This window comes from Xyrauchen texanus, chromosome 8 (genome assembly GCF_025860055.1).
Source record: "Xyrauchen texanus isolate HMW12.3.18 chromosome 8, RBS_HiC_50CHRs, whole genome shotgun sequence".
Taxonomy (NCBI): Eukaryota; Metazoa; Chordata; class Actinopteri; order Cypriniformes; family Catostomidae; genus Xyrauchen; species Xyrauchen texanus.
In genome coordinates, this window is record NC_068283.1 from 33,603,869 (window position 1) to 33,630,604 (window position 26,736).

Here is a 26,736-nt window from a genome sequence, read left to right on the forward strand (position 1 = left end):
GTTAGAAATAAATGCCCTCATACAGGTAAAAATACCAATGAAAATCAATTCCAGGGTGCACATATTTACACTGCATTGACATCCGAAATGCTATTGAATCCTAAAGTGGAGCAAAACTACTCTGTAACTATATATATAATAAATAATACTGGTGATGATCCCAAAATGTTTGACATTTGCTTTGACTGTTCAAATTCATGTTTGTAAGTGACCCATATCTGTCATCAGAACAGACCGCTACCCTGAAAGGACCTGCGTGCAACCATTTGCAAAATCAATATGTGCATAACAACAAAGAAAACATCTTATTATATTTGTAAGACAGTCCATCAAGTAATTGCAAATCTGCTAACACTTCTCGGCTGCAATACGTTCCCTCGCATTTCCCTTGAGCTGAAACATCTCCCATTATGTCAATTAAATCTGCTATTTCATTGTCTCTCCAATGACTCCTCCTGCTTCTGCTCTCAAGTAACTCTAGCACACAACAATAATACTGAACTGTGATGAGATTAAAGGAATATTTAGTAGTTATAATATTATAGTTACCAGTGTAATTTACTCACCCTCAATTTGTTCCAACCTGCATGACATTCTCTCTTCCATGGAACAAAAAAGGAAAAAACAAAACAAAACAAAAAAACTTCCTGTTGTTTATTATATAATGGAAGTGGACAGGGTGAACTGGTTCAGGTGGGTTCTGTCAAGCTCTAATAATGACATAAATCACTGATAGTGAGCATACAAAAAAAACAAATAAAAAACAAAGGAGGGAAGATTTTCAGTGCATAATAATGACAGCATTTTCATTTATGGGTGAAATATTCCTTTAAAGAAACAAATTTTAATCTGATGTTTCACACTATGGCTGCAGATCAGAATTAGGACCGCATATGAAAGAGGACCATGTGATATGAATAATTCTTAAGCAGTAGTGCAGTCTGGGTCATATGCAGGTATATGCCGTATGCCCACCAATCTTTTTTAGGATTTTGCATATGCCAGCCTTAAATAACGTTATGGTTACTGTTGTAACTTCCGTTCCCAGATGGAAGGAATGAGACGTTGTGCCGATTTTAGTGACCGCTCTTAGGTTTTCAGTACCTGTACAGGAACAGCGACATGACCTGTATGGGAGCCAGCCTTTTCTCTGTCTCTATGTTTCTCGTCATAAAGTTAAAAAGCGGCTGGTGTTATCTTAACACTATAGATGCGTCGGGGAAGGCATCCTTTTCCGTTCCTATTCTTTCAGGGGAAAAAGGCCCTGGGGAACAGCCTCCCCTCCAGCCTCTCCTGCTGGAATGAAAGCATTGACTGAACTGCGCATCTCTATGGGTCTTCAGATCTGGAAGAGCACCAATTTGCGAACAGACGCCACTTGAGGGCGAAAATCTGCCTGGTAGAGGGAGCTCTGGCTTGGTTGATCGTGTCTACAACTGCAGGTGGTAGACCGCTTAAGTCTTCCGCGTCCCGTCCAGGGGCCAGACGTGGAGATTCTAGAGGTTCTACTAAAGCTATATCTTCAGCTTTATTGTGTCAATAGGAAAAATTAATTTTAGACTCCCAAACATTATTTTGCAAATAGAAAAGATTAGAATAGAAGAACAGGGAGCCCTGCAACAGATGTCATGTCCCCCACAAATCCCCCCACTGAACATTGTGTCAGTCTGAGATTACATAAAGAGACGAAGCAACTTAGACAGCCGAAATAGATATAAGGACTGTGGCCAAGAAGCTTGGAACATCCTATTGGCCAACAACCAAAAAACTGTGTACCAGGTGTACCTAGAATCAGTGCTGTTTTGAAGGCAAAGGTGGTCACACCGAATATTGATTTAGCTTTTTTATGTTTCCTGGACTTTGTATGATTGCAACAGTGAAATCTGTTTATGGCATTATTTTTGAAGACATCCTCACAATGCAATATACAAGTGCCTAAAACCTGCACAGTACTATATATATTTTTTCAAAGTGTACAGAGATTCTCTCTAAATGTGCATTGAGCTGCGGGAGTGCAACTGACGGCACTGGCAAGACAGACAGTCCGACTAAGCATCCACCAATCAGAATGTTCATTTCAGACGTGATTGGGTATTTGCTAAACAATGATATGTTCCGTTTCAGTAAGGGGCGAGATATTTCCAGCGTCTGATGCAAAAGCATTCCTGCCATTAAGTGCCCAACATAGATGGGAACTCTTTCAGTACTGTTTAAAAAGCACCTCAGGGTGATTCCTCAAGATGTTGGTTGAGAAAATGTCAAGAGTACATGTCTGCAAATTCTAGGCAAAGGGTGACTACTTTGAAGATGCTAAAATATAACACAGTTTTTATTTATTTTGGATTTTGTTTAGTCACAACATAATTCCCATATTTCCATTTATGTTATTCCATAGTTTGGTGACTTTACTATTATTCTAAAATGTGAGAAATTAGTGTATTTCAAAACATTTGATCAGTAGTGTATATATATATATATATATATATATATATATACACACACACACACACACACACACACACAGAGACATTTAAATTTAACTTATGCAATTAAACTTTGTGAAAATACTATATGTTTTTGCACCCATGCTAGTTTTTGATGCTATTCACATATGCTAACGGAGTTATCCTGTAATTATTTCAGATGTAATTTTTTCCAGCCTTTTACTGCTGTCATTGGTGCCTTTTTTATTGTGGTATCAGATCATATTAATTTATATTTCTAAGCAGGAAATCAATTTCACTATACACAGAAAAGCACATTATTGTACACAAATAAAACAAACAAGCATTAAGTTTTATGTAGGCTCTATATGGTAATACAAGATAACGTGTTAACTTGAACATTACTCCACTCATATTAGCTATACAATGCTTAAAAGTTTATTGACTATTATGTATGTATTAGTTTATGAATTAGAGTAATTATAAAGTATTAACATTTTCCATAGCAGCCTAATGAATGCAACATTAATGACATTTAAATACATCTCTAACCAATGTAACTCAATGGAACATCAATTTATCCAGGCAGATTTCATTTTATCCTGTCTGGATTAATTATCCAGGCTGAATTAATTTAATTGGTAAAAAAAAAAGAGGCTGATCTTTCCTGACTACTCGCCCGTTATCCATCGATCATGAAGCTCTTTCTGGTATGCCTTCATTTCAGGGAGTGAGTTAATTCAAGACTGTGCGTGCAAGTTGAGGGGGAGTGTCGCCTTTGAGAATGTAGGATATGGGCTTATTGATAGACGAATGGATCAATGAAGAACAGCTTCCGACCGGCTATATGATCCCAGACCTAATGTAACACACACCATAAGATTTCAGTACACTCACTATCTACAGCCTGACAGATGCTAAAATACATGCAGAGCTGCTGATTGACACTATAAGGAAGATGACTTAATGCATTCCAATTGGATTGGAATAAAAACCACTTGACTATAGATTGCAACAATGCAGCCCATTTGTTACAGTCCATTTGTTAAAAGTATTTTCCCCATGATTTTTTTTCATAGGGATTTCAAAAGCTTCTTTAATAAAAAGCTGGTTGGTAATCAGAACCAACCAGCTCCGAGATGGATTACAAGACTAAAGAAAATGTATTTGAAACAAAAGTGTATGCATATCAGATAAAAGACCAAAAGACCTTTCTTTTTTTTCTATTTAACACAAAATATGCTTGGCAGAAGGTGCGCCTCACCGTTCAGTTTCACTGAATATAAAAGAACAAAAAAAGATGCATGAAAGTTGAATGCAGCCGTGGCTCGTACATTTAAGTCTAGGCCTTCAGTGCAATTCATACCATTAAGAAAACACAGTTTCACAATAAATAAGACACCGAGTGCAGTCATACATTTCTTGGCTATCAACTAATAATACCAATTGACATTTTAAAAACAGGTCCACACATGAAAGCCAGAACCAAGGAGGTCTAATACCAAGAAAAAGCTCTCTAATAATATCTGCGATTCAAATTTTGCGGTTACTTTTCAAAACTTGATCTGACACTGAATAACTGAATTGTCATTCAACTCTCAACTATCCCTTTAATATCTGATTTAGAGATATCTGGAATCCTTAGAATTGTCATAAATTCCCATCAGTGAAATAGATCATCAGTTCCAAAAGCCTTATTCCAGTGTCATTTGATCTTAAGACGTCAGTTGATGCCAGTCAGCAGTCTTTGTGAGTCTTACTATTGGCAGACCACTTTAAGAAATGTCCTGCACTGCTTTAATGGATTGGTGAGCTGATGTTACAGATCTAGGTTACCCTATAAGCTTATATCAGCACAAAAGATCATCGCTTCTCATCCTCAGCACTTTCTGTCAGAAATGTAAAACTTCACAGACTAACATTATTTATGCATAAATAGGCCTACATGCACAGAATTGAATTGCACAGCTCTCATAAGCTACAGTACACATGTCCTAAGAACATGGTTGTCCTGTTTAGAGAGCTAAATAGAGTGAAAAGCCATTTTGACCACATTTTAAAAGTCACAACAGTATTTTATAACAGAGCGAGTTGGGTTGATATGTGCTGATTGAACAGAACTGAGCTGTACAGAACATAAAGAGAAGGGTTGGTGTCTACCTTTATAAACACTCATGTACACACATGGCATTTAAAATGCCAAATACATTTTTCATAAACATAGACCAGAAAGAATTTCGGAAGAATGGAAGTGAAAAAGGAAAAAATCGTAAAAACCCCTCATCCCTGGCACTTCACCGTCTGTGGCATTATCACGCCTCATTTCTCACACGCGCGCGGCGGTGACTCACTAGCTGCAGTCGCCCTCCTGTGGCGTCTGTTTGATTACACCAGTCCCGTGACGTCATGCCCATTCCACTCATTCACTCAAATGATTTATTTCCTTATTTATTTTTAAATAATTTTAAAAGGGCTTTTGCTGTAAAATTTGCTTTACTCTTTAATACATGTAATATTTAATCATGAAAATACAGTGTGTTAGGTGGTAGTGTGCCATTGCATATATACTGGCATATTGCAGAAAAAAGAAAGAAAAGAGAAGAGAAGAAAAGAAAAGAAAAGAGAAGAAAAGAAAAGAAAAGAAAAAAAGAACTAGTCTAAGTTGGATTAAATCAAACCAGCCTGTTCAGTCTACTGCCTGTATATCCTCTTGGAGATAGAGATATAGAAAGGAAGATATAGAAAGGGAGAGCGAGAGAGAGAGAGAGAGAGAGAGAGAGAGAGAGAGAGAGAGGGGTGCTGATGGGGGTGGGGTGGGGGTGGAGTTGGCAAGCATTCGTGCCCCCTCATCCCTGCGTGCACGACTCTCTCCTCCGCAGTGCACTGCCGGACAGCGCTGAGTGCGGAGTGAAGGACAGTATACAGGACAGTCCAGGCGCGCATCGGAGATCACCTGCCGAATCCTAAGGTCCCAACCATCAGCTATGAACGAAAGGAGCACCCACATGGACTTACTATGAACTGTCGGAGTGCTGATCTTCACTTCATGACTTACACTTACACACTTACACTTTAAGAGGGAAGAAAAATATCAGACATGGACACCTTGGTGTGGATCTTGATTTGTGGAGCGGTAAGTCTCGATGGGATGTTTGCATTCCAGTTCTGATTAGACATCTAATGTGATCAATCACTGTTCTTGCTGGATTTCTGTGAGCATGCAGGTGAATATACACCAGGTGAACCGGTTCAGCGTGCGCGATGCTTCGTTAATCGTAATGCGGATCTGTGGTGCGCCTGCGGATACAACAGAACTTGTTTTCAGTATTCGGTCGGGTGGAAGTGATGACTAATCTCAGCTGCCCGGTTTGTGGAGAACAGGTGTCACGTTTATTTTGCGTTACTTTAACTTTTTCGTCTATTACAATTTTATTTACATTAATCTATTACTCTTATAAATCAATTCACAGAATTGTGAACACAACTATAACCAACTTTGTGCCCCAAGATATGCGCTGCCATAACTGAACATACTATTTTCAAGCTTGTTGAATTCCAGTTAGACCGGCTTAATTAAAATTGCAGTTTAGTTATGACGTTTTGTGAGTGTAAACAGACTATATCATGTCATGGTCAATGTGCAAGATTCATCATAATTCCTACCAAATTTTACCATGCAACATAGCATTTGAATGACTAAATTTCTTCTTAGTATTTATTTAGTATTTACTATATAGGCCTATTATTAATAAGTCTACTAAAGTAGTCACAGTGTGTAAGTTTAAGCAGTTCACAAAATAATTACATATTAATTAGTAGCTTGTCATTTCTCATTTATACACATTCACATGAACACTACACTAAAATAATGGTAAATGGTAAAAAAAATATTTTTGGGTCAAAATACCATTATTGTTAGGCTTCTTATACAAAACCATAATACATCATTATGTGATCAGTTTCAAACTTTTTAAGAAGCTTTCAGAATCTTTCTGTCATTTGTTTTGTAGGCTATTTATTTGTTCATTTATTGATGACAGTGGTTGCCAATATAAATGTATTACATATTGTTGAAATTAACTGTGGTATTTCACTGGAAACTTGCCATGATGTGCCTTATGCCCAGGGAGACGCACCGAAAGTGCGTGAGGATGTGACCCTCAGGGTCCCCTGCACCATGAGCCCTTCGTGACCCGCCCCACCTCCAGTCTCGTGTAACATGGACCAAATCAATTTAAACATGCAGACGCTCTTGACTAAACACAATTACGCCGTGACCTCTTTTCAGTGATCTGATTTGCAAAATGGCAAACGGCGTTGGCAATTGAATTTGATCCAGGTGCACAGAGTCTGTGAAGAATCTCCATAGACACATGAGCCAGCAGTGCTCCGTCTGGAGCCGCGAGCTGACAGCTGCCTGATGGCACTGTGATACTCAGTGCCTACTGCGATCTGAAGGGGCCAGAAACAACCTAATTGGTGGTTAAATAGGTGATGACTTGTAGAGGCTTCATCTTTCCTTGTATTCAAGCTCAGCAGTCTCTATGTGCCCTGGTGATTTGTGTGCTGTTAGAGTTTATACTGCATTTGATAACTTCTCGACCGTTAATAAAGTACATTCACAGACATACGTGTACTTCATTCGTGAACGTGGGCATCGTCCACTGACCTATATATATTATATTAACAACAACAATGGCGGAAATGATTTACTTTGGTTTTGATAAACCAGTACAATTTAACCACAAGGAACAACTTTCTTGGTGTATTTTTAGCACTTGCAGTTAAAAAGAGCTGACCAACTTACAGTTCTCCACTGTTTTTTTTAAATTCAGCATTATGAATATGATATCTTGTCCTGTTTTTCAGCTCCTGTGAGCTTTTTCCTGAAAACAAAAGTTTCCCACAATTCATAACGGAAGGCTGTTTTCATTTTCCTGTCTCCAGTGTTTTCACTCACAGTGGATAATGTGATGTTTTGTACATTTGTAAAAATGGCTCAATAAAAAGTATAGTGTGATACTTTACACTCACCTGAGTGTGTAGATGTAACGAAGGATTGATGTAAGTTACGTTGATACCATTAACAACCTTGATATGTTATGACAACCAACAACTGCACAAGTTGAGTCTAAACTCATTTTTACTCCAACTAACACTTAATATGGTTGTTGCTCTCCATCTGGATTGCTCATTTCGGTAGTTTTTGCATTACTTCTTATAGCGACCAGAAAACAGTTCAACAGCAATCACAATCATTACTGCGTCACCCAGTGGTTGGTCAGGAAAACTGTGGATAGTGGTTGCGCTCTGTTTAATGAGTACTGAGGATTCAGAGACTTCCTAATTGACATACTGCTTTTGCCATACTTTGCATTAGGGAAGTATGCATATTTAGATGTCTGGCAATTTATAGAGAGGAGAGCAGTTCATTTGATTGTCAACTGGATGGGGTGCATAACAGTGTTTTACGGATAGGTGCAAATCACTTAACGGCACACAGTGGTAAGGCCTTGTTGCAAAGCTTACACTTAATTGAACACACACACACACACACACACACACACACACACACACACACACACACACACACACACACACACACACACACACACACTCAGATGTGTTAAGCATTGGGCATTTATACTGGCAAGTCCATTAAAGCCTGCCAAGTTAACTCAGTGGCACGCTTACTCAAGCGAATGCAAATTGAGTGAGGAAAAAAGAGAAAGGAAGACAGCCAGGGTTTGAAGAAGAGAGAGAGTGTTAGAGAGAGAGAGAGAGAGAGAGAGAGAGAGAGAGTAAATTAGGGGGCGAGTTGGCCGCTGTACCGGTGCATCTGTTTCTGAATGAAAACGAGAGAGGATGTGGATGAGGGGAGGAGGAGGAGGGTGGAAAGGGCACAGAGACAAGAGAGAGGGATGAGTGAGGAAGATGGATAAAATGTGGAATGTGAGGTGAAAATGTGGATGTTATCAGTGGGGTTTCCCTCATTACTTTGAATATGGCAAGTTAAGATGGTGTTGACCTGCCTAAATTGTGTGTTATTGTTTCATATCTAAAAAAACCTTGTAATGTAGGCCTACTATGATTTCTATTAAAGGATGTGTGTGTGAAAGAGAGAGGTAGAGCGAGGGAAACAGAGAGAGAGACAGAGAGAGATTGAGAGAGTATGCTAATTCATTAATGAATGCAATGAGAAAAATGTGCAGGGAGTTTAATTACCGTGTGTGTGCACGCTTGTTTATGAATGTCTTTTGAAACACTCTGGAATCCACCTAGGTTAAATAATGAATCTGTGCTTCTATTCACAGCTATATTAAGCCCACTATACACTGTAGGATTCTTACAGTCCTTTAAGATTGTTGCTTGTCAGACTGTACGATATGAACACATTGATCTCGCCATAGAACACTGTGCAACATTATATCAGACTGTACGATACACATCGTAGCAAATATTCAGTGTTGACTTGTGGCCCAAAAAATAACAAACTTCTCCATTCACATTTGGGGGGAAAAAAGGTGGGTTATAATACATCTTTCTCCTCTTAACCTAATTTGGAAAGTTGATATAGGCTGATAATATATCGCGCTTGCAAGTTCCCTATGGAAAATGCACAAACATGACAAACATTCTGTAATTGTATCCAACTGTATCTGCTGATTTGGATTAAAATGTCCCAAAAATACTTATACTTATAATTTATTTTTTTAGTAGTGTGAATCATAACTAAAGAAGTTTACAGACATTTAAAGTACATTTATTAAAAATAAAATAGAAATTAAAATAAAGTGGTAAAGAAAATGCATGATAAATGTAAAGAAAAAAAAAACGCGTTAAGAAACGTGTTAAAGAATTATTTGTTTTTGTTTTGTTAGTTCTGTATTTATTTAATTCAGGGAATAGTGCTTTTATTTTGCTGAAGTGTTACACTTTTCTCCAAGTAATTTCTGCTTCTTTACAAGGAGACAAGGGGAGGGAAAAGGGGAGAGTTAAAGAGCGAGGCGGAGTGACAGTGTGAGAAATGAGAGAGAGAAAAAATAATAGTTAGCCGGTTCCCAGACATGCCGTCGCCTGGTCCTCGACCACTCCTCCACCCTTTGGCATACAACAGATGCTCCTCCCTGGGTGGACAGCAGTGAGTCCTCCGACCCCTGGTGGATGGAATGCCCCTCCGTGTTCTGGCGTGTCCCTATCCCCCTGGCAGTGGCTCCACCGCTCCAGGTGGCCGGCAGTGACTCCTCCGTCCCTCAGCGGATGGCCGCGTATGTTCCTTTGGGCAGACGGCAGTGGCGAGGACTCCATGACAGCGTATCCCTCCTCCTTCCTGGGTTTCAGCACCAATGAACCATCTTGGTAATATTTAATTTAAACCAAAAGACACAAACATAAACACACAATTGGCAGCTGCGTGTGGCTCTCTCTCTACCGAACTGCTACATCTGGTTCGTCTTTATCCCTATCATCGGTTGATTAGCCCAATTTGGGGACGGGATGCACACTCACGGCCCGGCCCCACCCTCCTCCTCGTCACATATGCATTTAAATTATTACACATATGATAAGTGGACGAGTTTGTGTGTGTGTGTGTGTGTGTGTGTGTGTGTGTGTGTGTGTGTGTGTATAGTCAGGGTAAGGTTAATAGATGTCTTGGGTAGAGAGGGTTTGTATGTAAGACCCCGCTCTGTGAGACCTCAATGTGATAAGTATGTGTTATCGTACTTGTGACAGTACGAGAGATGCAGCTGGACATACTATCGACATATGTAGAACTCCAACCACCCATCTTATCTTGTTAAACACAGCAGCATTTGGACACACCAGTGCGGTGCAATCAGCACAATATATGGATGCAGCTGTTAACTAAATGTGGTCACCATGTGCATCAAACATGGACAGAATGAGTTCAAAGACTATGCAAAAGGAGGCTAAGCGGAGCAATTAAGATGTAACGTTTCTAACATGATTTATCTTTGTGCAATCTTTCCATATTTATGCAAGAGAAAGATTTGTATTTCCTGAAGGAAATATTGAGTTCCTGTAGCTCAAGCAGCAGAGCATGGTGCTAGCACGTCAAGGTCATGGGATCGATTCCTAAGGAATACACATACTAATGAATGCACAAAAATATTTTTGGATAAAAGCATCTTCCAAATGCACAGATGTAAATAACAGTACTTTGATTTGTTTAGGGTCAGCCAAACTGATCACAATATTAATTTGTCAACAGTAGTTTCAAAATTCTTCGGCTGAAATTGGTCTGTGCTTACCAAAATTTTAACCACTGCCCCCAGTGGCCAAAGCTGGAAGTGTTTTTGAACATATTGGCACTTGGCAGCTGTGGGATGAAATATCCATAGTGAGACAACAAAAGCTGGCCCATTTTTAGAAAAAGGTGCACTAGGCAGTCACCAAGGGTGCCACCAGCTGGGTTGTTGTTATTAATAATAACAATAATAAAAACAAAAATAAAAATAATAATAAATATTAGAATTCTGACATGCTCACCATTGCTTATCTAAAGGTGATTACTTCCTGGTTCAGTAATTCACATGAATGGGGTTGATTTCAGGATACATTAACTTTTGGAAACAACATGGCGATATTCCTTGTGATCATGTTGGGTAGGCTTAGGTGTTATGCTTTGGTTCTATGCCAATAAAATGTCTCATCAGAGCTGCATTTCTGTTGGCATGACACTCAGCACGCGTCTTGTTTTTAACATTATTTATAAACTTTATTCTTACATTTCTTTAAAATAGTATAGAGTTTATGTTGACCTAAAATAGCACACCTTAGACATTCGTCTAAGACACCTAAGAAATTATCCAAAACATTTATATAAGAGCTTAAAATCTTTATAAATATAATTAAAATTGAATATGCCAAGCAGTTCGAGCTGAATTAATTGCAGCACACATTGCGGAGAAGTAAAAGATGAATTAAGAAAAAATTAAATACAGTGTTGCCTTGCAAGAACTGTAATGAATGTATTAACATCAAAATATGTCCAGGGCTTAAGGGTCATAGAGGACTCTCTGTGGGCCCCAAGAGAGATGCCATAAATGAATAATGATGTCATGTAATTTTCTTTCTTTCTTTCTTTCTTAGCTGGGTCTTGTGTTTAGCTCTAAACTGGAGCGGGCCGTAGAGGAGGAGTGTGAATCGGGCCAGTACACGAACAGTGGGGAATGCTGTATACAGTGTCCACCAGGAGATGGGGTGGTCAAGGAGTGTGGGGCCACCCAGACTGAGTGCGTTCAATGCTTAGACAGTAAGTTTAGCCTCTAATAGACACGCACATAAGAACAAATCCGTGCACATACACATGCAAACTCATAGCCTCACAAGACTCATAGCCTCCCACATGTATGAAGGTCCAGACACACGGGGGTACATACAAAATTTCACAAGCACACTCAAATCTTCACACCATCAAAAACACCAGCTTTCACACATATACTTATTAACACAATTATACTCTCTCTCTCTCTCTCTCTCTCTCTCTCTCTCTCTCTCTCTCTCATTCTTTCTCAAACACAAACATAAGCAAGGAGCAGCCTGAAACCTGAGAGTAATTTAGCAATTATCTGGTTATGGTATGGGAGCTCCCGTTTGTGTGTTTTATGCTTTAATTTGAGCCAAATGTTCTCATATCTGCTTCATAGCTTCTAAGAAGTTATACTGAAAACCAGAAATAGCAAGAGAGAGAGAGAGAAATCGACAGACACCCAAATACTTATTCACAAGTCCTCTTTACCATATCCAGGGGTGCTGCAACTGTTTTATATGGGGGGGCATATCCCTCCACTTCATTTGTTCCTTCTATTTTTTGGGCAATGATCAAGATATTTTATGAGCTTTGATTTGCTTCGTCACTCTTAAGAATAAAAAACTGAAGCTGGCCAAGAAAAATTAGAGCTTTAAGACCAAACAAAAGTCTGCGCAAAATGTAAAATTGGCAGGCGAACATCCTAACATGGCTAGAAGTGCCCACTTTCCATTCAGCAAATCAGTTATGACTACTGGCTGAACATAAATACATCTAATTAATATTCAAGAGCCAGGCTGATAAGGTTTATAATGTGTCCTCTCCCACGCACTTTTCAAATCATTCTTATGCCCCTGACCACAACCATTAAAAATAAAACATCAGAACTACAGTATTAAAAATAAAGAACACTTTCCATTTACCACAACACATTTAGAAACTGTCCACTGACCCATTAGAAAATGACAAGAGAGTTTTTTCACTTGTTCTATAGCAGTTCTTGCTTTTTGTTGTGAGTGTTTCCGAAAGGGGCTCTCTATCCTACTTTTGGCTCACAGTAAGTTTAATGACTGGTCCTCTTCAGCTCTCAGAAGCTCTTAGGACGACATGCCTGAAATAGAGGATGTCTTATATTTCAGGACAGGACACTTAACTTCAATAACCTAACTGGGTGCATTTTGTTTTTTCAATGGGTTAGGGATAAAAATAAACAGGGTGAATCGTGTATTAGAAAAGTTGTCCGCATGAATTTTTTAGTGTCAAAAACAACAACAGAATCAACAAAAACTGTGCTTCATGTTTACTCTTAAAAACTAATTTTTTGATCTTTGTGCTTGTCCTCTGTTCCCTTTTATCGTGCGGAATAGACACAACGCCTCTTTCATGCATCATCGCCCCCCTCATCCCTTACACAGTCTAGACACAAGCATACATCAGCAACCATTGCAATATTTAGCTGTATGTTGTTCTCACTTCTTCCTTACTTCTTTCCTCACACACACACTTTCATGGCAAACTGAATGACACAAACCTCTCACCATCTCAGCTACTGTCCTACCCGCCATTTCATCACAAGTCAGGCCAACGTCTTTTTTTTACAGACACACATACAGTACACACATACACTGACTGACACTACTTTCCATTGGGTCACACTTAATATTAGGTGTCTTGAAATACTTTGTACATAAAATGCAATGTATTTATTATGTAACTACATTTCTCATAAGATTCACATTGGCTGGAACTGAGGTTGAGGTACAAGTAGGTTCAGGAGGGAGTGGGTTAGAGTTAGGTTTTAGGGTAAGGGTTGGGTTAGGGGTAAGGTTAACAGTGTAACTACAAATGTAATTAAATGCGACTACACATTTGCACACAATAAGTGCATTTTATCAAATGCATAAGTGCATAGTAGTTAAAGACACCAAATATAATGTGGGACCTTCCATTGAACAATTTGAATAATTAATGAAGATGGCTTCTTAATCCTGACTCTAGAACAGCCTGATAGCTCACGGATGGCTCTTGATCTGTTTTTTTAATTGGTAGAGAATGGTGTCAGCAATGCCATGGTCATGAGTTTGATTCCTAGTAAAAACGTACTGGTGAATCGACACATCCCACTTATATTTCACCTCTAAAAGAAAATGCTTATTTTTAGTACAATTATTTTGCACTGTGACATTTTCAAGACAATTAAACGCCCATTTCTTATGACTGTAATGGGGGAGAAAATATTGCTATATAATTATGTTAAATAATGTTATTTCAATTGTAAAGTATATGTTTTGGTAGTATTTGTTGTAATGATTTAATTCCATGCTGATTTAAACGTAAACCCCATTGTATCCCAGTGTTTTTAGTTTAATATAATAAATGAAAATACTGTATTATTACTGTAATACGAATCTAAAGTGAATCACCATTGAAAATAATGTGAAATACATCAAAAAAGAATAAAACGTTAAAATGGCTAATTTTAATTCTTTGATTTTGTGGTGAAATGTGCCCTGTATAGTTTATCATGAAATAAGTCATTAATAAAATACAATATTAATAATAATTATAATTATATATATATATATATATATATATATATATATATATATATATATATATATATATATATATATATAAAAAGGTTAATCTGTGCAATGTACATATTGTGGTAGTAATATATGTATGTATTGTAGGAGCAGCGCTAGAAGTAGAGTGCTGTTTTAGACAGAGCTGACAAATGACTGATGGGGATTTGGGAAATAACAGCATTAGATAATGATGCATTTAAGCACAGGCAACATCATATACTCTAACTTATCCAGATGGTCTAATATAGCTTTTAGTCACCCAATAGAGACTGGTTAATGCAACTGAACATTTAAGCAGAATTCAGAACTGGAGCCATCACTGTTTTTATTAGTCTTTGCAGCCGTTCTACCATTCCAAGCAGCTTTGATTTATTACGTTGACTGTATAAAAAAAGAAGCAGCTGTTATGTATAAAGAACAACTAAATTGTGAAAACAGAACACTGATACACTGATGTGGTTGTGATTATAGGTGAATACGTGCATTACGCAATAGACATTTTCCTCCATCCATTCTGTATTAAGTTGCTTTACAAAATCTTTTAAAATGTGCCAGCAAAAAATAGGCAAACATCCATAGTTACAATTCTCCTCCAGCAAGTGACAGCCAAGCAGAAAACCAGCTTAGAAATAAAATATAAAAAGATTTTGTGCACCTGGTTGATTTGTTGGTATTTTCGAAGGGATAAAAAGGCCCAGACTTTGGCTAATGACATCACAATAAGACACACTGCACAAGGCAGCTTGAGACTTTTTCCCGTTTAACCACCTGATTATGCCAACCATCGTGTTATCAATTTAAAATAAGCCATTTTGTTATATAAACAAACACACAATCAGCAGAGCATGTGTGTGCGGGTGGGCACTTGCAGTTTATGTGTTTATTATCAATCAGGTGTATCCATGTGATCACCTGCCAGGCATTCGCTCCATCTCTTTTAAACATGGACCATGCAAAAGCTAAGTACAAACGTCATAACAGTTTTTTGCTCACTACAAAGAGGAAATGTTTGAAATAAACTCATAAACAAGGGAAAACAGAGATCAGATTGCAGGTGGCCCACTCAGGGATGAGGATATTACAGTAAACACAAAACATAAACACCGTCAGACATTGTTCTTATCGTAATCAGCGAAGGTCAGCAACCTACCTCATGATGTTCAACATATACATGATCTGGCAAATCTCATGGAACCTGTCAAGACCTGCCCAGGTCATATTTCATCCGAAAATCAAAAGAAAGAAAGAAGAAATTGCATACATTATAAAATAAAATGGAAACTACTTTAGGACAAGTAAAGATTTTTTGCATTGTGAAAATATTTTCATTACAATTTACCCCTTTCTCATAAAGTATTTATACACTATTGTAGTGTTTGTTTTACTGCCTTCAAATTTATGTTGATGTAGCTGAAGTTTTAAAATGTAATACAGTAAAAAGGGTTTGTATTAGAGTGATTAGAATCTAATTAGGATCACCATTGAAAATAATGTCATAAGTAAAATGTCCAGACCCATTGCGGTAAAATTTTTGTTGGGAAAATATGGTTAACTGACATAAAAATAATGTCACACTAGAAAAAACTGAATGTTCCTCTTCTGTCGCTCTCTCCACGTTGTATCGGAGAAGCGACACTAGGGGTCTCTCTTGAGTGCCGATATTCACCTCTGACCTATTGAAAAGGGCCAATGGGAGTTGGCAGTCAGTATTTGCATACCCCGCCCCCGGACATACGGGTATTTAAGCGGGGCAAATACGGAAGTTTAGTCAGAAAATTTCTTTGGAGCTGATGGTCTGTGTGCAGTTTGCTGCGAGTTACACACCACTCAAACGTTCCTGTTTTCCTCTGATGATCTGCATGCTGTTGGATCTTGATGGCGCACAACAGCGGCTTTCTCCTTCTCATTGCACGGCGTGCATTGTTGCCCCTGAGTGCTTCGACTGCGCAGACACATACACACACTGTGTATTAAAAGAGTTTTTACTAAAAGAGTAATTTCCTCTAAAAGAGCAAACACAGCGGCGTTGAATGTCCTTTTAAGGACGCGTCTTTTTCAAGATGCCTTTCCGCCCCTGTGTCGTTCCTGGATGCGGTAGAGTGCTCTCCGCTTCAGACGGCCACAGGCGCTGTCTCGTGTGTTTGGGCGCGATCACACCGAGGCGGCGTTAGGATGGTTCATGTTCTCACTGTGAGAACATGACCATGACCACGTTGCGGTCGCGGCTTGCCTTCAACAGAAAGCAAGCCACCCCAGCTGCACCCCGCATTGCTCCTTCTTCCCACGGGATTGAGGACGGTGCGGTTGGCGCTGGGGGCGATTTGGGGGCGGCAGCGGGTGCAGTTAACCCCCCTCGAACCTCCCGTTCCCCGACACGCTCGCTGGTCTCCGTCCACGCTCGCGGCGATAGCAGCTCGCCTCACGGCCCACTCGGATGTAGGTGTATGTTGCCGCTATCGCCACCCACCACGCATCCTGTAGACGGCAAGTCTTTGGGTAAGCACGACCTGATCCTCAGGTTCCTGAGAGGCGTCTGGAGGTTGAATCCCTCCCGGCCAGGCCTAGTTCCCTCCTGGGATCTCTCGGTAGTCTTGGCAGGACTCCAGAGACCTCCCTTCGAGCCGCTCGAATCAGTTGGACTCAGGGCCCTCTCTCTTAAGACGGCCCTGCTGATCGCGCCGCCTCCATCAAGAGGGTCGGGACCTGCAAGCGTTCTCTGTCAGCTACACTTGCCTGGAGTTCGGTCCGGCAGATACGCCTGTGATCCTAAGACCACCGACCGGGCTATGTGCCCAAGGTTCCTACCACACCATTCCGAGATCAGGTAGTGAACCTGCAAGCGCTTCCCGGAGGAGGCAGACCCAGCCCTTTCGTTGCTGTGTCCAGTGCGCACCCCACGCATTTACCTGGACCGCACACAGAGCACTAGACGCTCTGAGCAGCTCTTTGTCTGCTTTGGGGACGGCAGAAAGGGAATGCCGCCTCCAAACAGAGGCTCACCCACTGGGTTGTCGACGCCATCACACTGGCTTATCACACCCAGTCCGTGCACCTACCCTTGCGGTCCGAGCTCACTCAACAAGGGGTGTTGCATCCTCGTGGGCACTGGCCAAGGGCACCTCCCTAGCAGACATCTGTAGAGCCGCTGGTTGGGCAACACCCAACACCTTTGTGAGGTTTTACAACCTCCGCGATTGAGTCGGTTAGCGCCTCGTGTTTTGTCAGGTCCGAGCCCGTGAGAACTCGGTAACACGTGAGACCGACCGGCCGGGTGGATCGCTTGCACCCAGCCCTTTTCCTGACGCCAAGGTAAAGTAGTGCGCCTTCTTCCCAGGGCGCTCCACTCCGAAGTCGGGCCCCTGGTCGATTCCTCCCCAGCCCTCTGGGTCCAGCGGTTCAGTGGAGGAACTCGCCAACCCAGCCACCGCGGGTACCCTGATGGCTACCCTGTACTGGTATAGGTGCTCCACAGGTAAGGCCTCCTGCTCGGACTCCCCTGTGTGTAATTCCACGGTTCTGTCCCCTACGAAGGACCCCGTGTCTCCCTTAGGCAGTTACAGCTGCCCCGTCAGCCCTGCTGTAGCAACTCCCCTTTCGAGGCTGGATCTACCACCGCACCATACTTTCCACACGAGCCCTAAGACGGCCGTAGTGACGTGTCTACCACTTTTCCTCCCCAAGAAAAAGGGCAGGTGTGGTCTCCGCGAGGGTCTGGGTAAGATCCCTTCCCTATATGCGTGTAAGGGCCCCGGCCGTGATTGCTCTATGCGAGAAACATAGAGAGAAAAGAGGCCCAGCCAGGCTGGCCCGCTCCCATGTTGGCAAACATCGCCTTGTTCCCTCCCAGGGTAACTAGAAGGACTCCGATGTTCTTATGGGGCATTGGGGAAGGGTACGTGCAGCCAGGTACAGACGATGCGCTGCACTGGATGAAATCCCTGCCCGCCTCTGTATCGGGCGGTTCACGTACATGGTTCAGCACATGGCAAGATTGGAATGGGTCCTCTAGTGTCGCTTCTCCGACACAACGTGGAGAGAGCGACAGAAGGGGAACGCTTGGTTACGATGTAACCTCCGCTCCCGAGGGAGGGAACGACATGTTGTGTCTTTCCTCCGCCATGTCACTGAACCGAGCCACTGTTGTGGCCGGACCATTCCGGCTCCTCAGAAAAATCCTGACTAAACTTCCGTATTTGCCCCGCCTAAATACCCGTATGTCCGGGGGCGGGGTATGCAAATACTGACTGCCAACTCCCATTGGCCCTTTTCAATAGGTCAGAGGTGAATATCAGCGCTCAAGAGAGACCCCTAGTGTCACTTCTCCGACACAACGTGTCGTTCCCTCCCTCGGGGAACGGAGGTTACATACGTAACCAAACGGTCCTAACACAGGCTTCATATTTCTTGTGTTGGGGTTCTCCCCTTTTCTCCCCAATTTTGTATGCCCAATTCCCAATGCACTCTAAGTCCTCGTGGTGGCGTAGTGACTCAATCCGGGTTGCGAAGGATAAATCTCAGTTTCCCCTGCATCTGAGACGTCAATCCGCGCATCTTATCATGTGGCTTGTTGAGCGCTTTACCGCGGAGACATAGCACGTGTGGAGGCTCATGCTATTCTCCACAGCAGAACTCACCACACGCCCCACCAAGTGCGAGAACCACACATTATAGCGACCACGAGGAGGTTAACCCAACGTGACTCTACCCACTCTAGCAACTGGGCCAATTGGTTGCTTAGGAAGCCTGACTAGAGTCACTCAGCACGCCATGGATTCGAACTTGCGACTACTTGCGGCAGTTCAGAGGCACATTTTTTATTTTATGCGCTAAAGTAAAATGGAAATGTTTGAATGATTATATCAGCCAATATTTCTTTCCAGCTAATTGTAGTGCATAAAACCATGGATTGAAAATAAAATGTTTTTCATTTTGGTGTGTTCTGTGCATAAACAGCATTTTTTCATTCCTGCATTTCACAGCCTCCTTTCCAAATAGTAACTGGTGAGAGCGAAATGTAAGAAAGGTTAATAACTTTCTTTTGTAAATAAGTGTACTCTGTGTTAAGGGTGGTTGATACATCAGTTGCAATGTTGCCAGATTTTGCAAGAGAAACAAGTGACCTAGTCTGAAAAAACAACCTCAAAATAATTGACTTGCCTCACCAAAATAAGTGAAAATACAACATGATCACAAAAATGGCCGGCATGTTGTTTCCGAGAGTTGCTGTACCCTAGGATCGGCCACATTATGGTGACTCACTGACAAGTGGCATCTATGTTCAGACATTTTTGCAACGGCTCCAGTATGTTTACCTTCCTTGTGACTTGAAGCACGTTGCGTCAGCAGCGTAAGAGACCCAGGTTTGGATCCCACAATAAAACCAGGAACTAGGAATCACGTTCACTTAATCATTGACGAGATTCAGATGTTTCATTTTCTCCTGTAACATTACATTTTACTCCACAGATGAGGTTTAGGTTTGGGGTTTGTACACCCTGTACAGCTGAAAACAACTCACTTCACAACTCGTTTTTGGTGCCCCTCCGTGGACAATGCACCTTTCCCTTGAGCTCACACTTACCGCTTTGGCCACTGGGGGCAGTGTTTAAAATTTTGGTAATCACAGACCGATTTTACATAAAGAAAAATCAACCTACTCTTTCTGATTTCACTGTGAGATCAGCCTGGAAAATAAGATAATTCAGAAAAAAATAATAAAACATGTGGAGGGATCAGGATAGAATCATAACAAGCATAGTATAGTAGCCTATATAAAGGAACATCTTTTCAATAAATGTATCCTTAATATGAAATATATCCCCAGAATATTTTTTACATTTCAAATATACAACTGGCCAAAAATCTAAAATCAATTAATAAATCTCTGTGCATTTGTATGCAGTACCTATAGGCAATGTAGCTGCAAAATGGTCTTCAACATGTCACAAAGGCTACATCCATTTTGTAATTACTGATTTTTGGGTAGAATTCTGAAGGCAGCATTTTAGTGAGTTTTATCCACATCATTATTCTGTTTTCTGACCATCTATATTAGGATTGTTCATTTTTGGAAGTATATATACTGTAGAAATATTCCATAGATAAATGTAACCCTGGAAGTTGGAAGAAATTGAATGTTTCTTACAGTTGGGCGACAAATGGATTGACCTTTGAAATCTCCGCCACAGAATGAGGTCATATCTTTTCATTAATAATTAATGAAGGAGAAAGGGAAGAGAGAGAGAGAGAGAGAGAGAGAGAGAGAGAGAGAGAGAGAGAGAGAGAGAGAGAGAAAGAAAAGAGTAATAGAGAGATAACAAACAGATGAGTTGAAAGGGATGTTTGAGGAAGTTGACTCTTTCAGAGCTCACCCTGGCATGAAAGGCCAGGGTGAGCTGTGAAAGTGTCAATTCACATGTCAACACATTATCCATGTGTTTACCCTGTCTTCCCATAGACCATTAGAGACCAGTCTATGCTTAGCTCTTAGAATAAACATAATTTACAGAGCATGTAAGTCCAAAAAAAGTTAGCTTAATCTGACAAAATCTCCCTTTGACCATGAATAAATTAAATATACTGTTAAAAGTATATATGTTTATACTGTAAAAACAAAAATTGTTTAGGGTTATGATGTGGGTAAGGTTAGTTTAGCTTTATATAAAAACTATAGAAGTCTATGGGATGGCCCCATTTAGAAGCAAACGTGTGTGTTTGTGTGTATAAAGGAAGGTTTTACAGGGTGGTAGTACATTAAATTTAAGGTGTTTAAGAGCATTTTGTACCCACAGCATTAAAACACTTTAATTGACAAAGATGAATTTATCATCCTAGAGGACATATCCTAATAAATAGTAGCGGTATCTTTGTTATTGCTGACTGGTTTGTGGAAAGATAGATGGATCAGCATGTTTGAGAAGTTGTTTTGTACATCTCAAATGCCATGAATCAGGTAACCAAGACATTAGCTTTCACATTACCTGTGAAACAAGAGCAAACATGACAAGAGCAGAATGTCAAGTGTTATTCACTGTTAATTAGACATCAAGGAGAGCTTCTGTCCAAAGTTAGGCATAAGGTGAACACCTCACCCCTAGGCCAACTATAGGCGTGAACAGATATGCATGCCCAGCTTCAAATCTTTTCACATCTGGCTGAAAATGTGACCTGAAATATTGGTAAAACAATATATTAATATGCACCAGATCAATGTCAACATTCTGCTGTGATGCAGTTTCCTCTTCTTCCTTATTCAGATCCTACTTATGGGCAGGGGTGTAAAGTAACAAATTACAAATACTCACGTTACTGTAATTAACTACTTTAGTTAACATTCCCAAGAATTTTACTTTTTTAAGTAGTCTACCTTTTTTTATACTTTTACTTGTACTTGAGTATATTTTAAGTTCTGTAACTACTTTTACTGCACTATATTCCCACCGTCATTGTTTGCTACTTCCTTGTCCTGATTTTATTTTGATCTGGGAGAGTGACTCCTGTCAAATCAAATCCCGCATAAGAAACTTGAATAGCAGCTGCAGATCTGGAGACCATCAGACCAACTGTGGAGAATGCCTCAAGCACAGTTCAACACCTGAACATCACAGCAGCACCTGAAAGGGCTTTTCGCAGTGAAAAGGCCAATTGCTTGATCGTGTCATGTGAGTTTAACTTGCTCAAGCCAGATATCAGCATTAATCCTGCCTCTAATTTGAAGAAACATATTGAGGTAAATTTAATATTTCTGCTTACTAGATTCTGTGTGTCTATAATGTAGATTCTATCACTGATATTACTGGGCTGCTGTGAGATATTAATGCAATGTTATCAATAGGGCTGTGCGATAAAATTATCTAGATGTTTATTGGAAAAAGAGAGATGTCCTCGATCAAACTTTTAAGTAGTTTTCTATATTTAGCCTATGTTCTACATCTAGAACAGGGGTGTTTATTACATCAATAGTGATAGCAAGAGCACCACTGGTTGGTTGATCTAGATGAAATATAAAAGATTGACTTTTTATTTCCTTGTGTCTGTAGCTGTGCGCTGTTTGATTGACAGCGGCCACTGTTTGAGCATGAATGCGGTTACACGCCTAAATGATCATATACACTTTATAATTCAGCCAATCTTGGTCTAAAGTGAATTTAAACAGTGGGACAAAAAACGTATTGCATCAAAATGTTTGACTTAAAGTGTACATGAAACCGAACTGAGCACTGTCTAGTAGGCTATGTCATATAAAGGAATAAATACAATACAAGGAAACGAGAAAAACACTCTCTGCTTTTGGCTGAATAACTTGAGTAGCTTTAAAAGTATTAATGTAATAGAATAAAACAGTGACATTTTTAATAATAATATTTTTTTTAAACACTGACCCCTGATGTAGAGAGTGTGTTAATTGGTATAATAATTTACCAGGAAATTAGAGATAAAATTATTTATAATTATGCTTAGCCTCTATCATGCTTTTTCTAATGCCTGATAGAAAAGTATCAACATTTACAGAGCAATACTTCAGCAGAATATTCCACCAGTCACAAATTTCAGAAAATTGTGCATCATGCATTAGAATGAGAACACAAATATTTCTGGGCTTAAAAGATACAAGAACTAAATCAATGTTGAACATTGTATCTCAAAAGGAGGACAATGTGACCCCCCATGTGCTACTTAAAGAAATAATTGAAAATTCTCTTATAATTTACTCACCATCATGACATCTGTCTATGGCTTTCTTTCTTCAGAACACAAATTAAGATTTTTAGAAGAATATTTCAGTGAAGGGGTGCCAAAAATGTTGAAACTCCAAAAAGCACATAAAAGCATCATAAAAGTAATACATACAACTCCAGTGGTTTAATCCATGACTTCAGAATTGGTATGACAGGTGTTGGAGAGAAAAAGATCAATATTTAAATCTATAAATTGACTGAGCAGGGAGGAGAATTAATAGTAAAAAATGAATTAAATATTGATCTGTTTATCACCACATCTATCATATCACTCCTGAAGACATAGATTAAACCGCTGGAGGCACATGGATTAGACTACTTTTATGCTGATTTATGTGATTTGTGTTTGAGTCTATCTATGTTTAAACACTGACCCTTAACACTTACTTAGTTTAATAATTTTAAACCATGACCTGAACTATACATAAGTAATAACGTCATTATATTCATAATGTTATCGAGAGGAGAACTGGCCCCCACAGTGAGTCTGGTTTCTCCCAAGGTTATTTTTCTCCCATTAACCAACATTTTATGGAGTTTTGTGTTCCCTGTCAAAAAGCTACACTTTGATGGTGCGCTGACTTAGTGCTTTGTGAACAACTTTAGGTGTGACTAGCTGTAAATATGTGTGCAACACATCAATGAAATTAACTAGAATTTATAGCCTCTGCTGGTGACATCATTGGATACACCTGTAGCAGGACTATAAATAGATGCGTCACAGGTGCATCGTCAGATCTTTTGTCTTCAGATCACTCTGTATGTGTGTGCTTCATGAGCCTTTCAGAAACTTTCTACATTCCTCTGTTAGGAGTTAGATTTTGTTAGGCAGTGCGCAGTAACCTTTCTCTTTTCTGCGAGCATTGCAATCTGTTCTCAGTCAAAATGCTTCGTACTCGTCTTGCTTACTTCCGAGAGTCAGCGCCGACACTTCCATCGTGGGGCTATCATATGGATCTGGCTGAGGAGCGAGAGACGGGTCTGTCCCTGTCACTCGCTCTCACCCCAGATCAAGCTGATCCTTCCTGTGATCCTGAAGTGCGCTCCAGCGCCTCTTCAGTTCATGAGGGGGACCATGAATCTCTTGAGTCTGCGGACTTCGGGTTACCCACCTCCGAGCATTCTGGGCATGATAATAAATTATCGGCGGAAATACTCGAGGTGATTACTCGTGCAGTGGCCAGGCTTCAATTAGACTGGCCACGCGAACAAGAGACCCCCAAATGCTCCAAGTTGGAGAACAGATTTCTGTCTGGTGGCCAAAGGAAGGGAACGCCTCATCAGTCCCTTCCTTTCATTGATGACCTCCATGACGAGCTCTCTCGAATAGGGTATGGTTCTCGGAGATAATGTCTCTCCTCGACGGCTCACCTTGGGCGATTCCGGACAGGAGGGATCTTCTGTCTCAGGTGCAGGGGACAATATTTAATCCCCAGCCCGAGCTGTTGAACCTTTATGTTTGGCCCCTGAATGGTACCAACTGAGGGACACTGGGCTTTCACCTGAAGTTATCGAGACCATTCTAAGTGCTAGGGCTCCCTCTACTAGAAGAAGTTACGCCAAGAAATGGGGTGTCTTTGAAAGATGGTGCAGTGCACATAATGCAGATCCAGTTAACTGCCAGATTGCTTCAGTTCTGGACTTTCTGCAGGAAAAATTGTCAGCAGGCACATGCCCCACCACTCTCAGGGTTTACGTGGCCACTCTATCGGCTTGCCACCCCTTGATTGACGGGGTGCCATTGGGGAGACATCCTCTGCTCGCTCGCTTCCTTCATGGAGCCATGCAACTGAGACCTCCTGCTAGGACCAGGATCCCTTCATGGGACTTAGCAATAGTCCTTGAGGGTCTGGTTGAGACCCCCTTCGAACCTCTAGAGTCAGCGTCTGATAAACTTCTGACTCTCAAGATAGTTTTTCTTATGGCAATTACTTCTCTAAAAAGAATTGGGGATCTACAGGCTCTGTCTGTCTTGCCAGCCTGCTTAGATTTTACACCAGGAATGTCTAAAGCAATTTTTCACCCTCATCCTGACTACCTGCCTAAGTTTCCTTTCTCGTCACTCTCGAAGCCTTCTGCTCCCCACCGTTTACAACGCCGGTGCAGGAAAGACTTCACAGACTTTGTCCAGTCCATGCCCTTCAGACTTATGTCCACCACACTAGCCAGGGGCGTAAGTCAGGGCATCTATTTGTTTGCCATGGGGGCCGCAACAGGGGGGCGGCCACCACCAAGCAGACTATGTCGCATTGGGTAAGGAGCACTATTGCCCTGGCCTACGAGGCACGCGGTCAAGCTTCGTCAGTAGGTATCAGGGCTCACTCTACCAGAGGGGTCGCCTCGTCTAAAGCCGTGGCTAGAGTTGTAATTTAATTGAATTTGTGGAGCTTCAATATTTTAGCACCAATTCACTTTTATTGTATGGACCAAATGAGCCCCTCATGTTGCCCCTGTACCAAACAACTTTTCCCATGCCTGCTCTGCCTCCTCTATTGTGCAGGACATGACCTGCTTATTTAGCATTTTTTTGCATTCCTTGCATTGTTTGAACATGTTTTACACACAACAATTAACGCTCTGTCGGCATTAACGGAAATACACATAAACTGATTTTAATGTTATTGTTTCATACATTACGATTTAAAATGGTGATCAGTGTATTGAAAATAACTTTTTAATCTTTTCATTTCTGTTATCATGTCTCATTCATGATTTTATATGATTTCATGATTCATGTAGTGTTTATTATAGATAAGAGATGTATTTTAAAAGTTGACATACAGTGTTTATTATAATGAGGCATATGATTTGCAACTCGGTACTCAATAATCACTACTCATGAGTACTTTTAAATGAGCTACTTTTTACTCTTACTTGAGTAGTTTTTAGGACAGCTACTTTTACTCTACTCACACGAAATCTTTTGGGAACAAACAGTACTTCTACTTGAGTATGATTTTTCAGTACTCCGCCCCTGCTTATGGGTCACATTCAGATTTTTGTCTCCCTGTAGGAAAGAGAAATCACAAATGTGATAACTTTAATATCTCAATTGTGTCTCCAACTTTGAGTTTTTCCATCAAAGTGTCTCACTTGTTTAATGTCTCATGTTGTGCTCAGATTAGCCAAGATTCCAAAGTCTCATTTAGCAATCAAAAGAGCTTTTAATACAAACTCAAATTCAAACACATCGCATCAAATTCTTCAAGACCAATTTATCTGGGCCACAACTGTTTTTAAGCTCTATGCTTATGTGTCAACAATCTTTTTGTATCAATTTTTATTTCTTCCAATAAATTTAGCAGAACATCCATGGAACAGATTTCTGTAGAAATATATAGGCTATATACTGTATATAGGCTATACTTTTCAATATCATTTATGCAATTAAACTTTGTGAAAATACAGATGCTGGACAACTGTGTCCCTTAATTAAATCAAATGTCTTTTTTTTGTGCCTTTTACTGCTGTCGGTGGTGCCTTTTTCCGTGATATCAAATCATTTCAATTTATATTTCTAAGTAGGAAAACAAATTCACTTTACTCAGAAAAGCACATTATACTACAAAAATAAAACAAATAACCATTCATTTTTATGTAGGCTATATATGGTAATACAAGATGGGCTCAGGCAGCTCTTCCACACACACAGAACGGACAGTGGCAGGTGAAGATAACATGTTACTCGAGGC

General features: G+C 40.4%; 1 protein-coding gene across 2 annotated transcripts in view; it reads left to right on the forward strand.

Annotated features, from left to right (window-relative positions):
• The first annotated feature begins 5,334 nt into the window (after positions 1-5,334).
• LOC127647837 (tumor necrosis factor receptor superfamily member 16-like) overlaps positions 5,335-26,736 on the forward strand; it is a 142,403-nt gene continuing 121,001 nt past the window's right edge. For both annotated transcript variants that reach the window (XR_007971108.1, XM_052132327.1), the window contains exons 1-2: positions 5,335-5,577; positions 11,559-11,721. Coding sequence is in view for 1 of the 2 variants with exons in the window: in XM_052132327.1 (XP_051988287.1) it covers positions 5,542-5,577; positions 11,559-11,721 (199 nt within the window). In the remaining variant the exon portion in view is untranslated. The remainder of the gene's footprint in view (positions 5,578-11,558; positions 11,722-26,736) is intronic.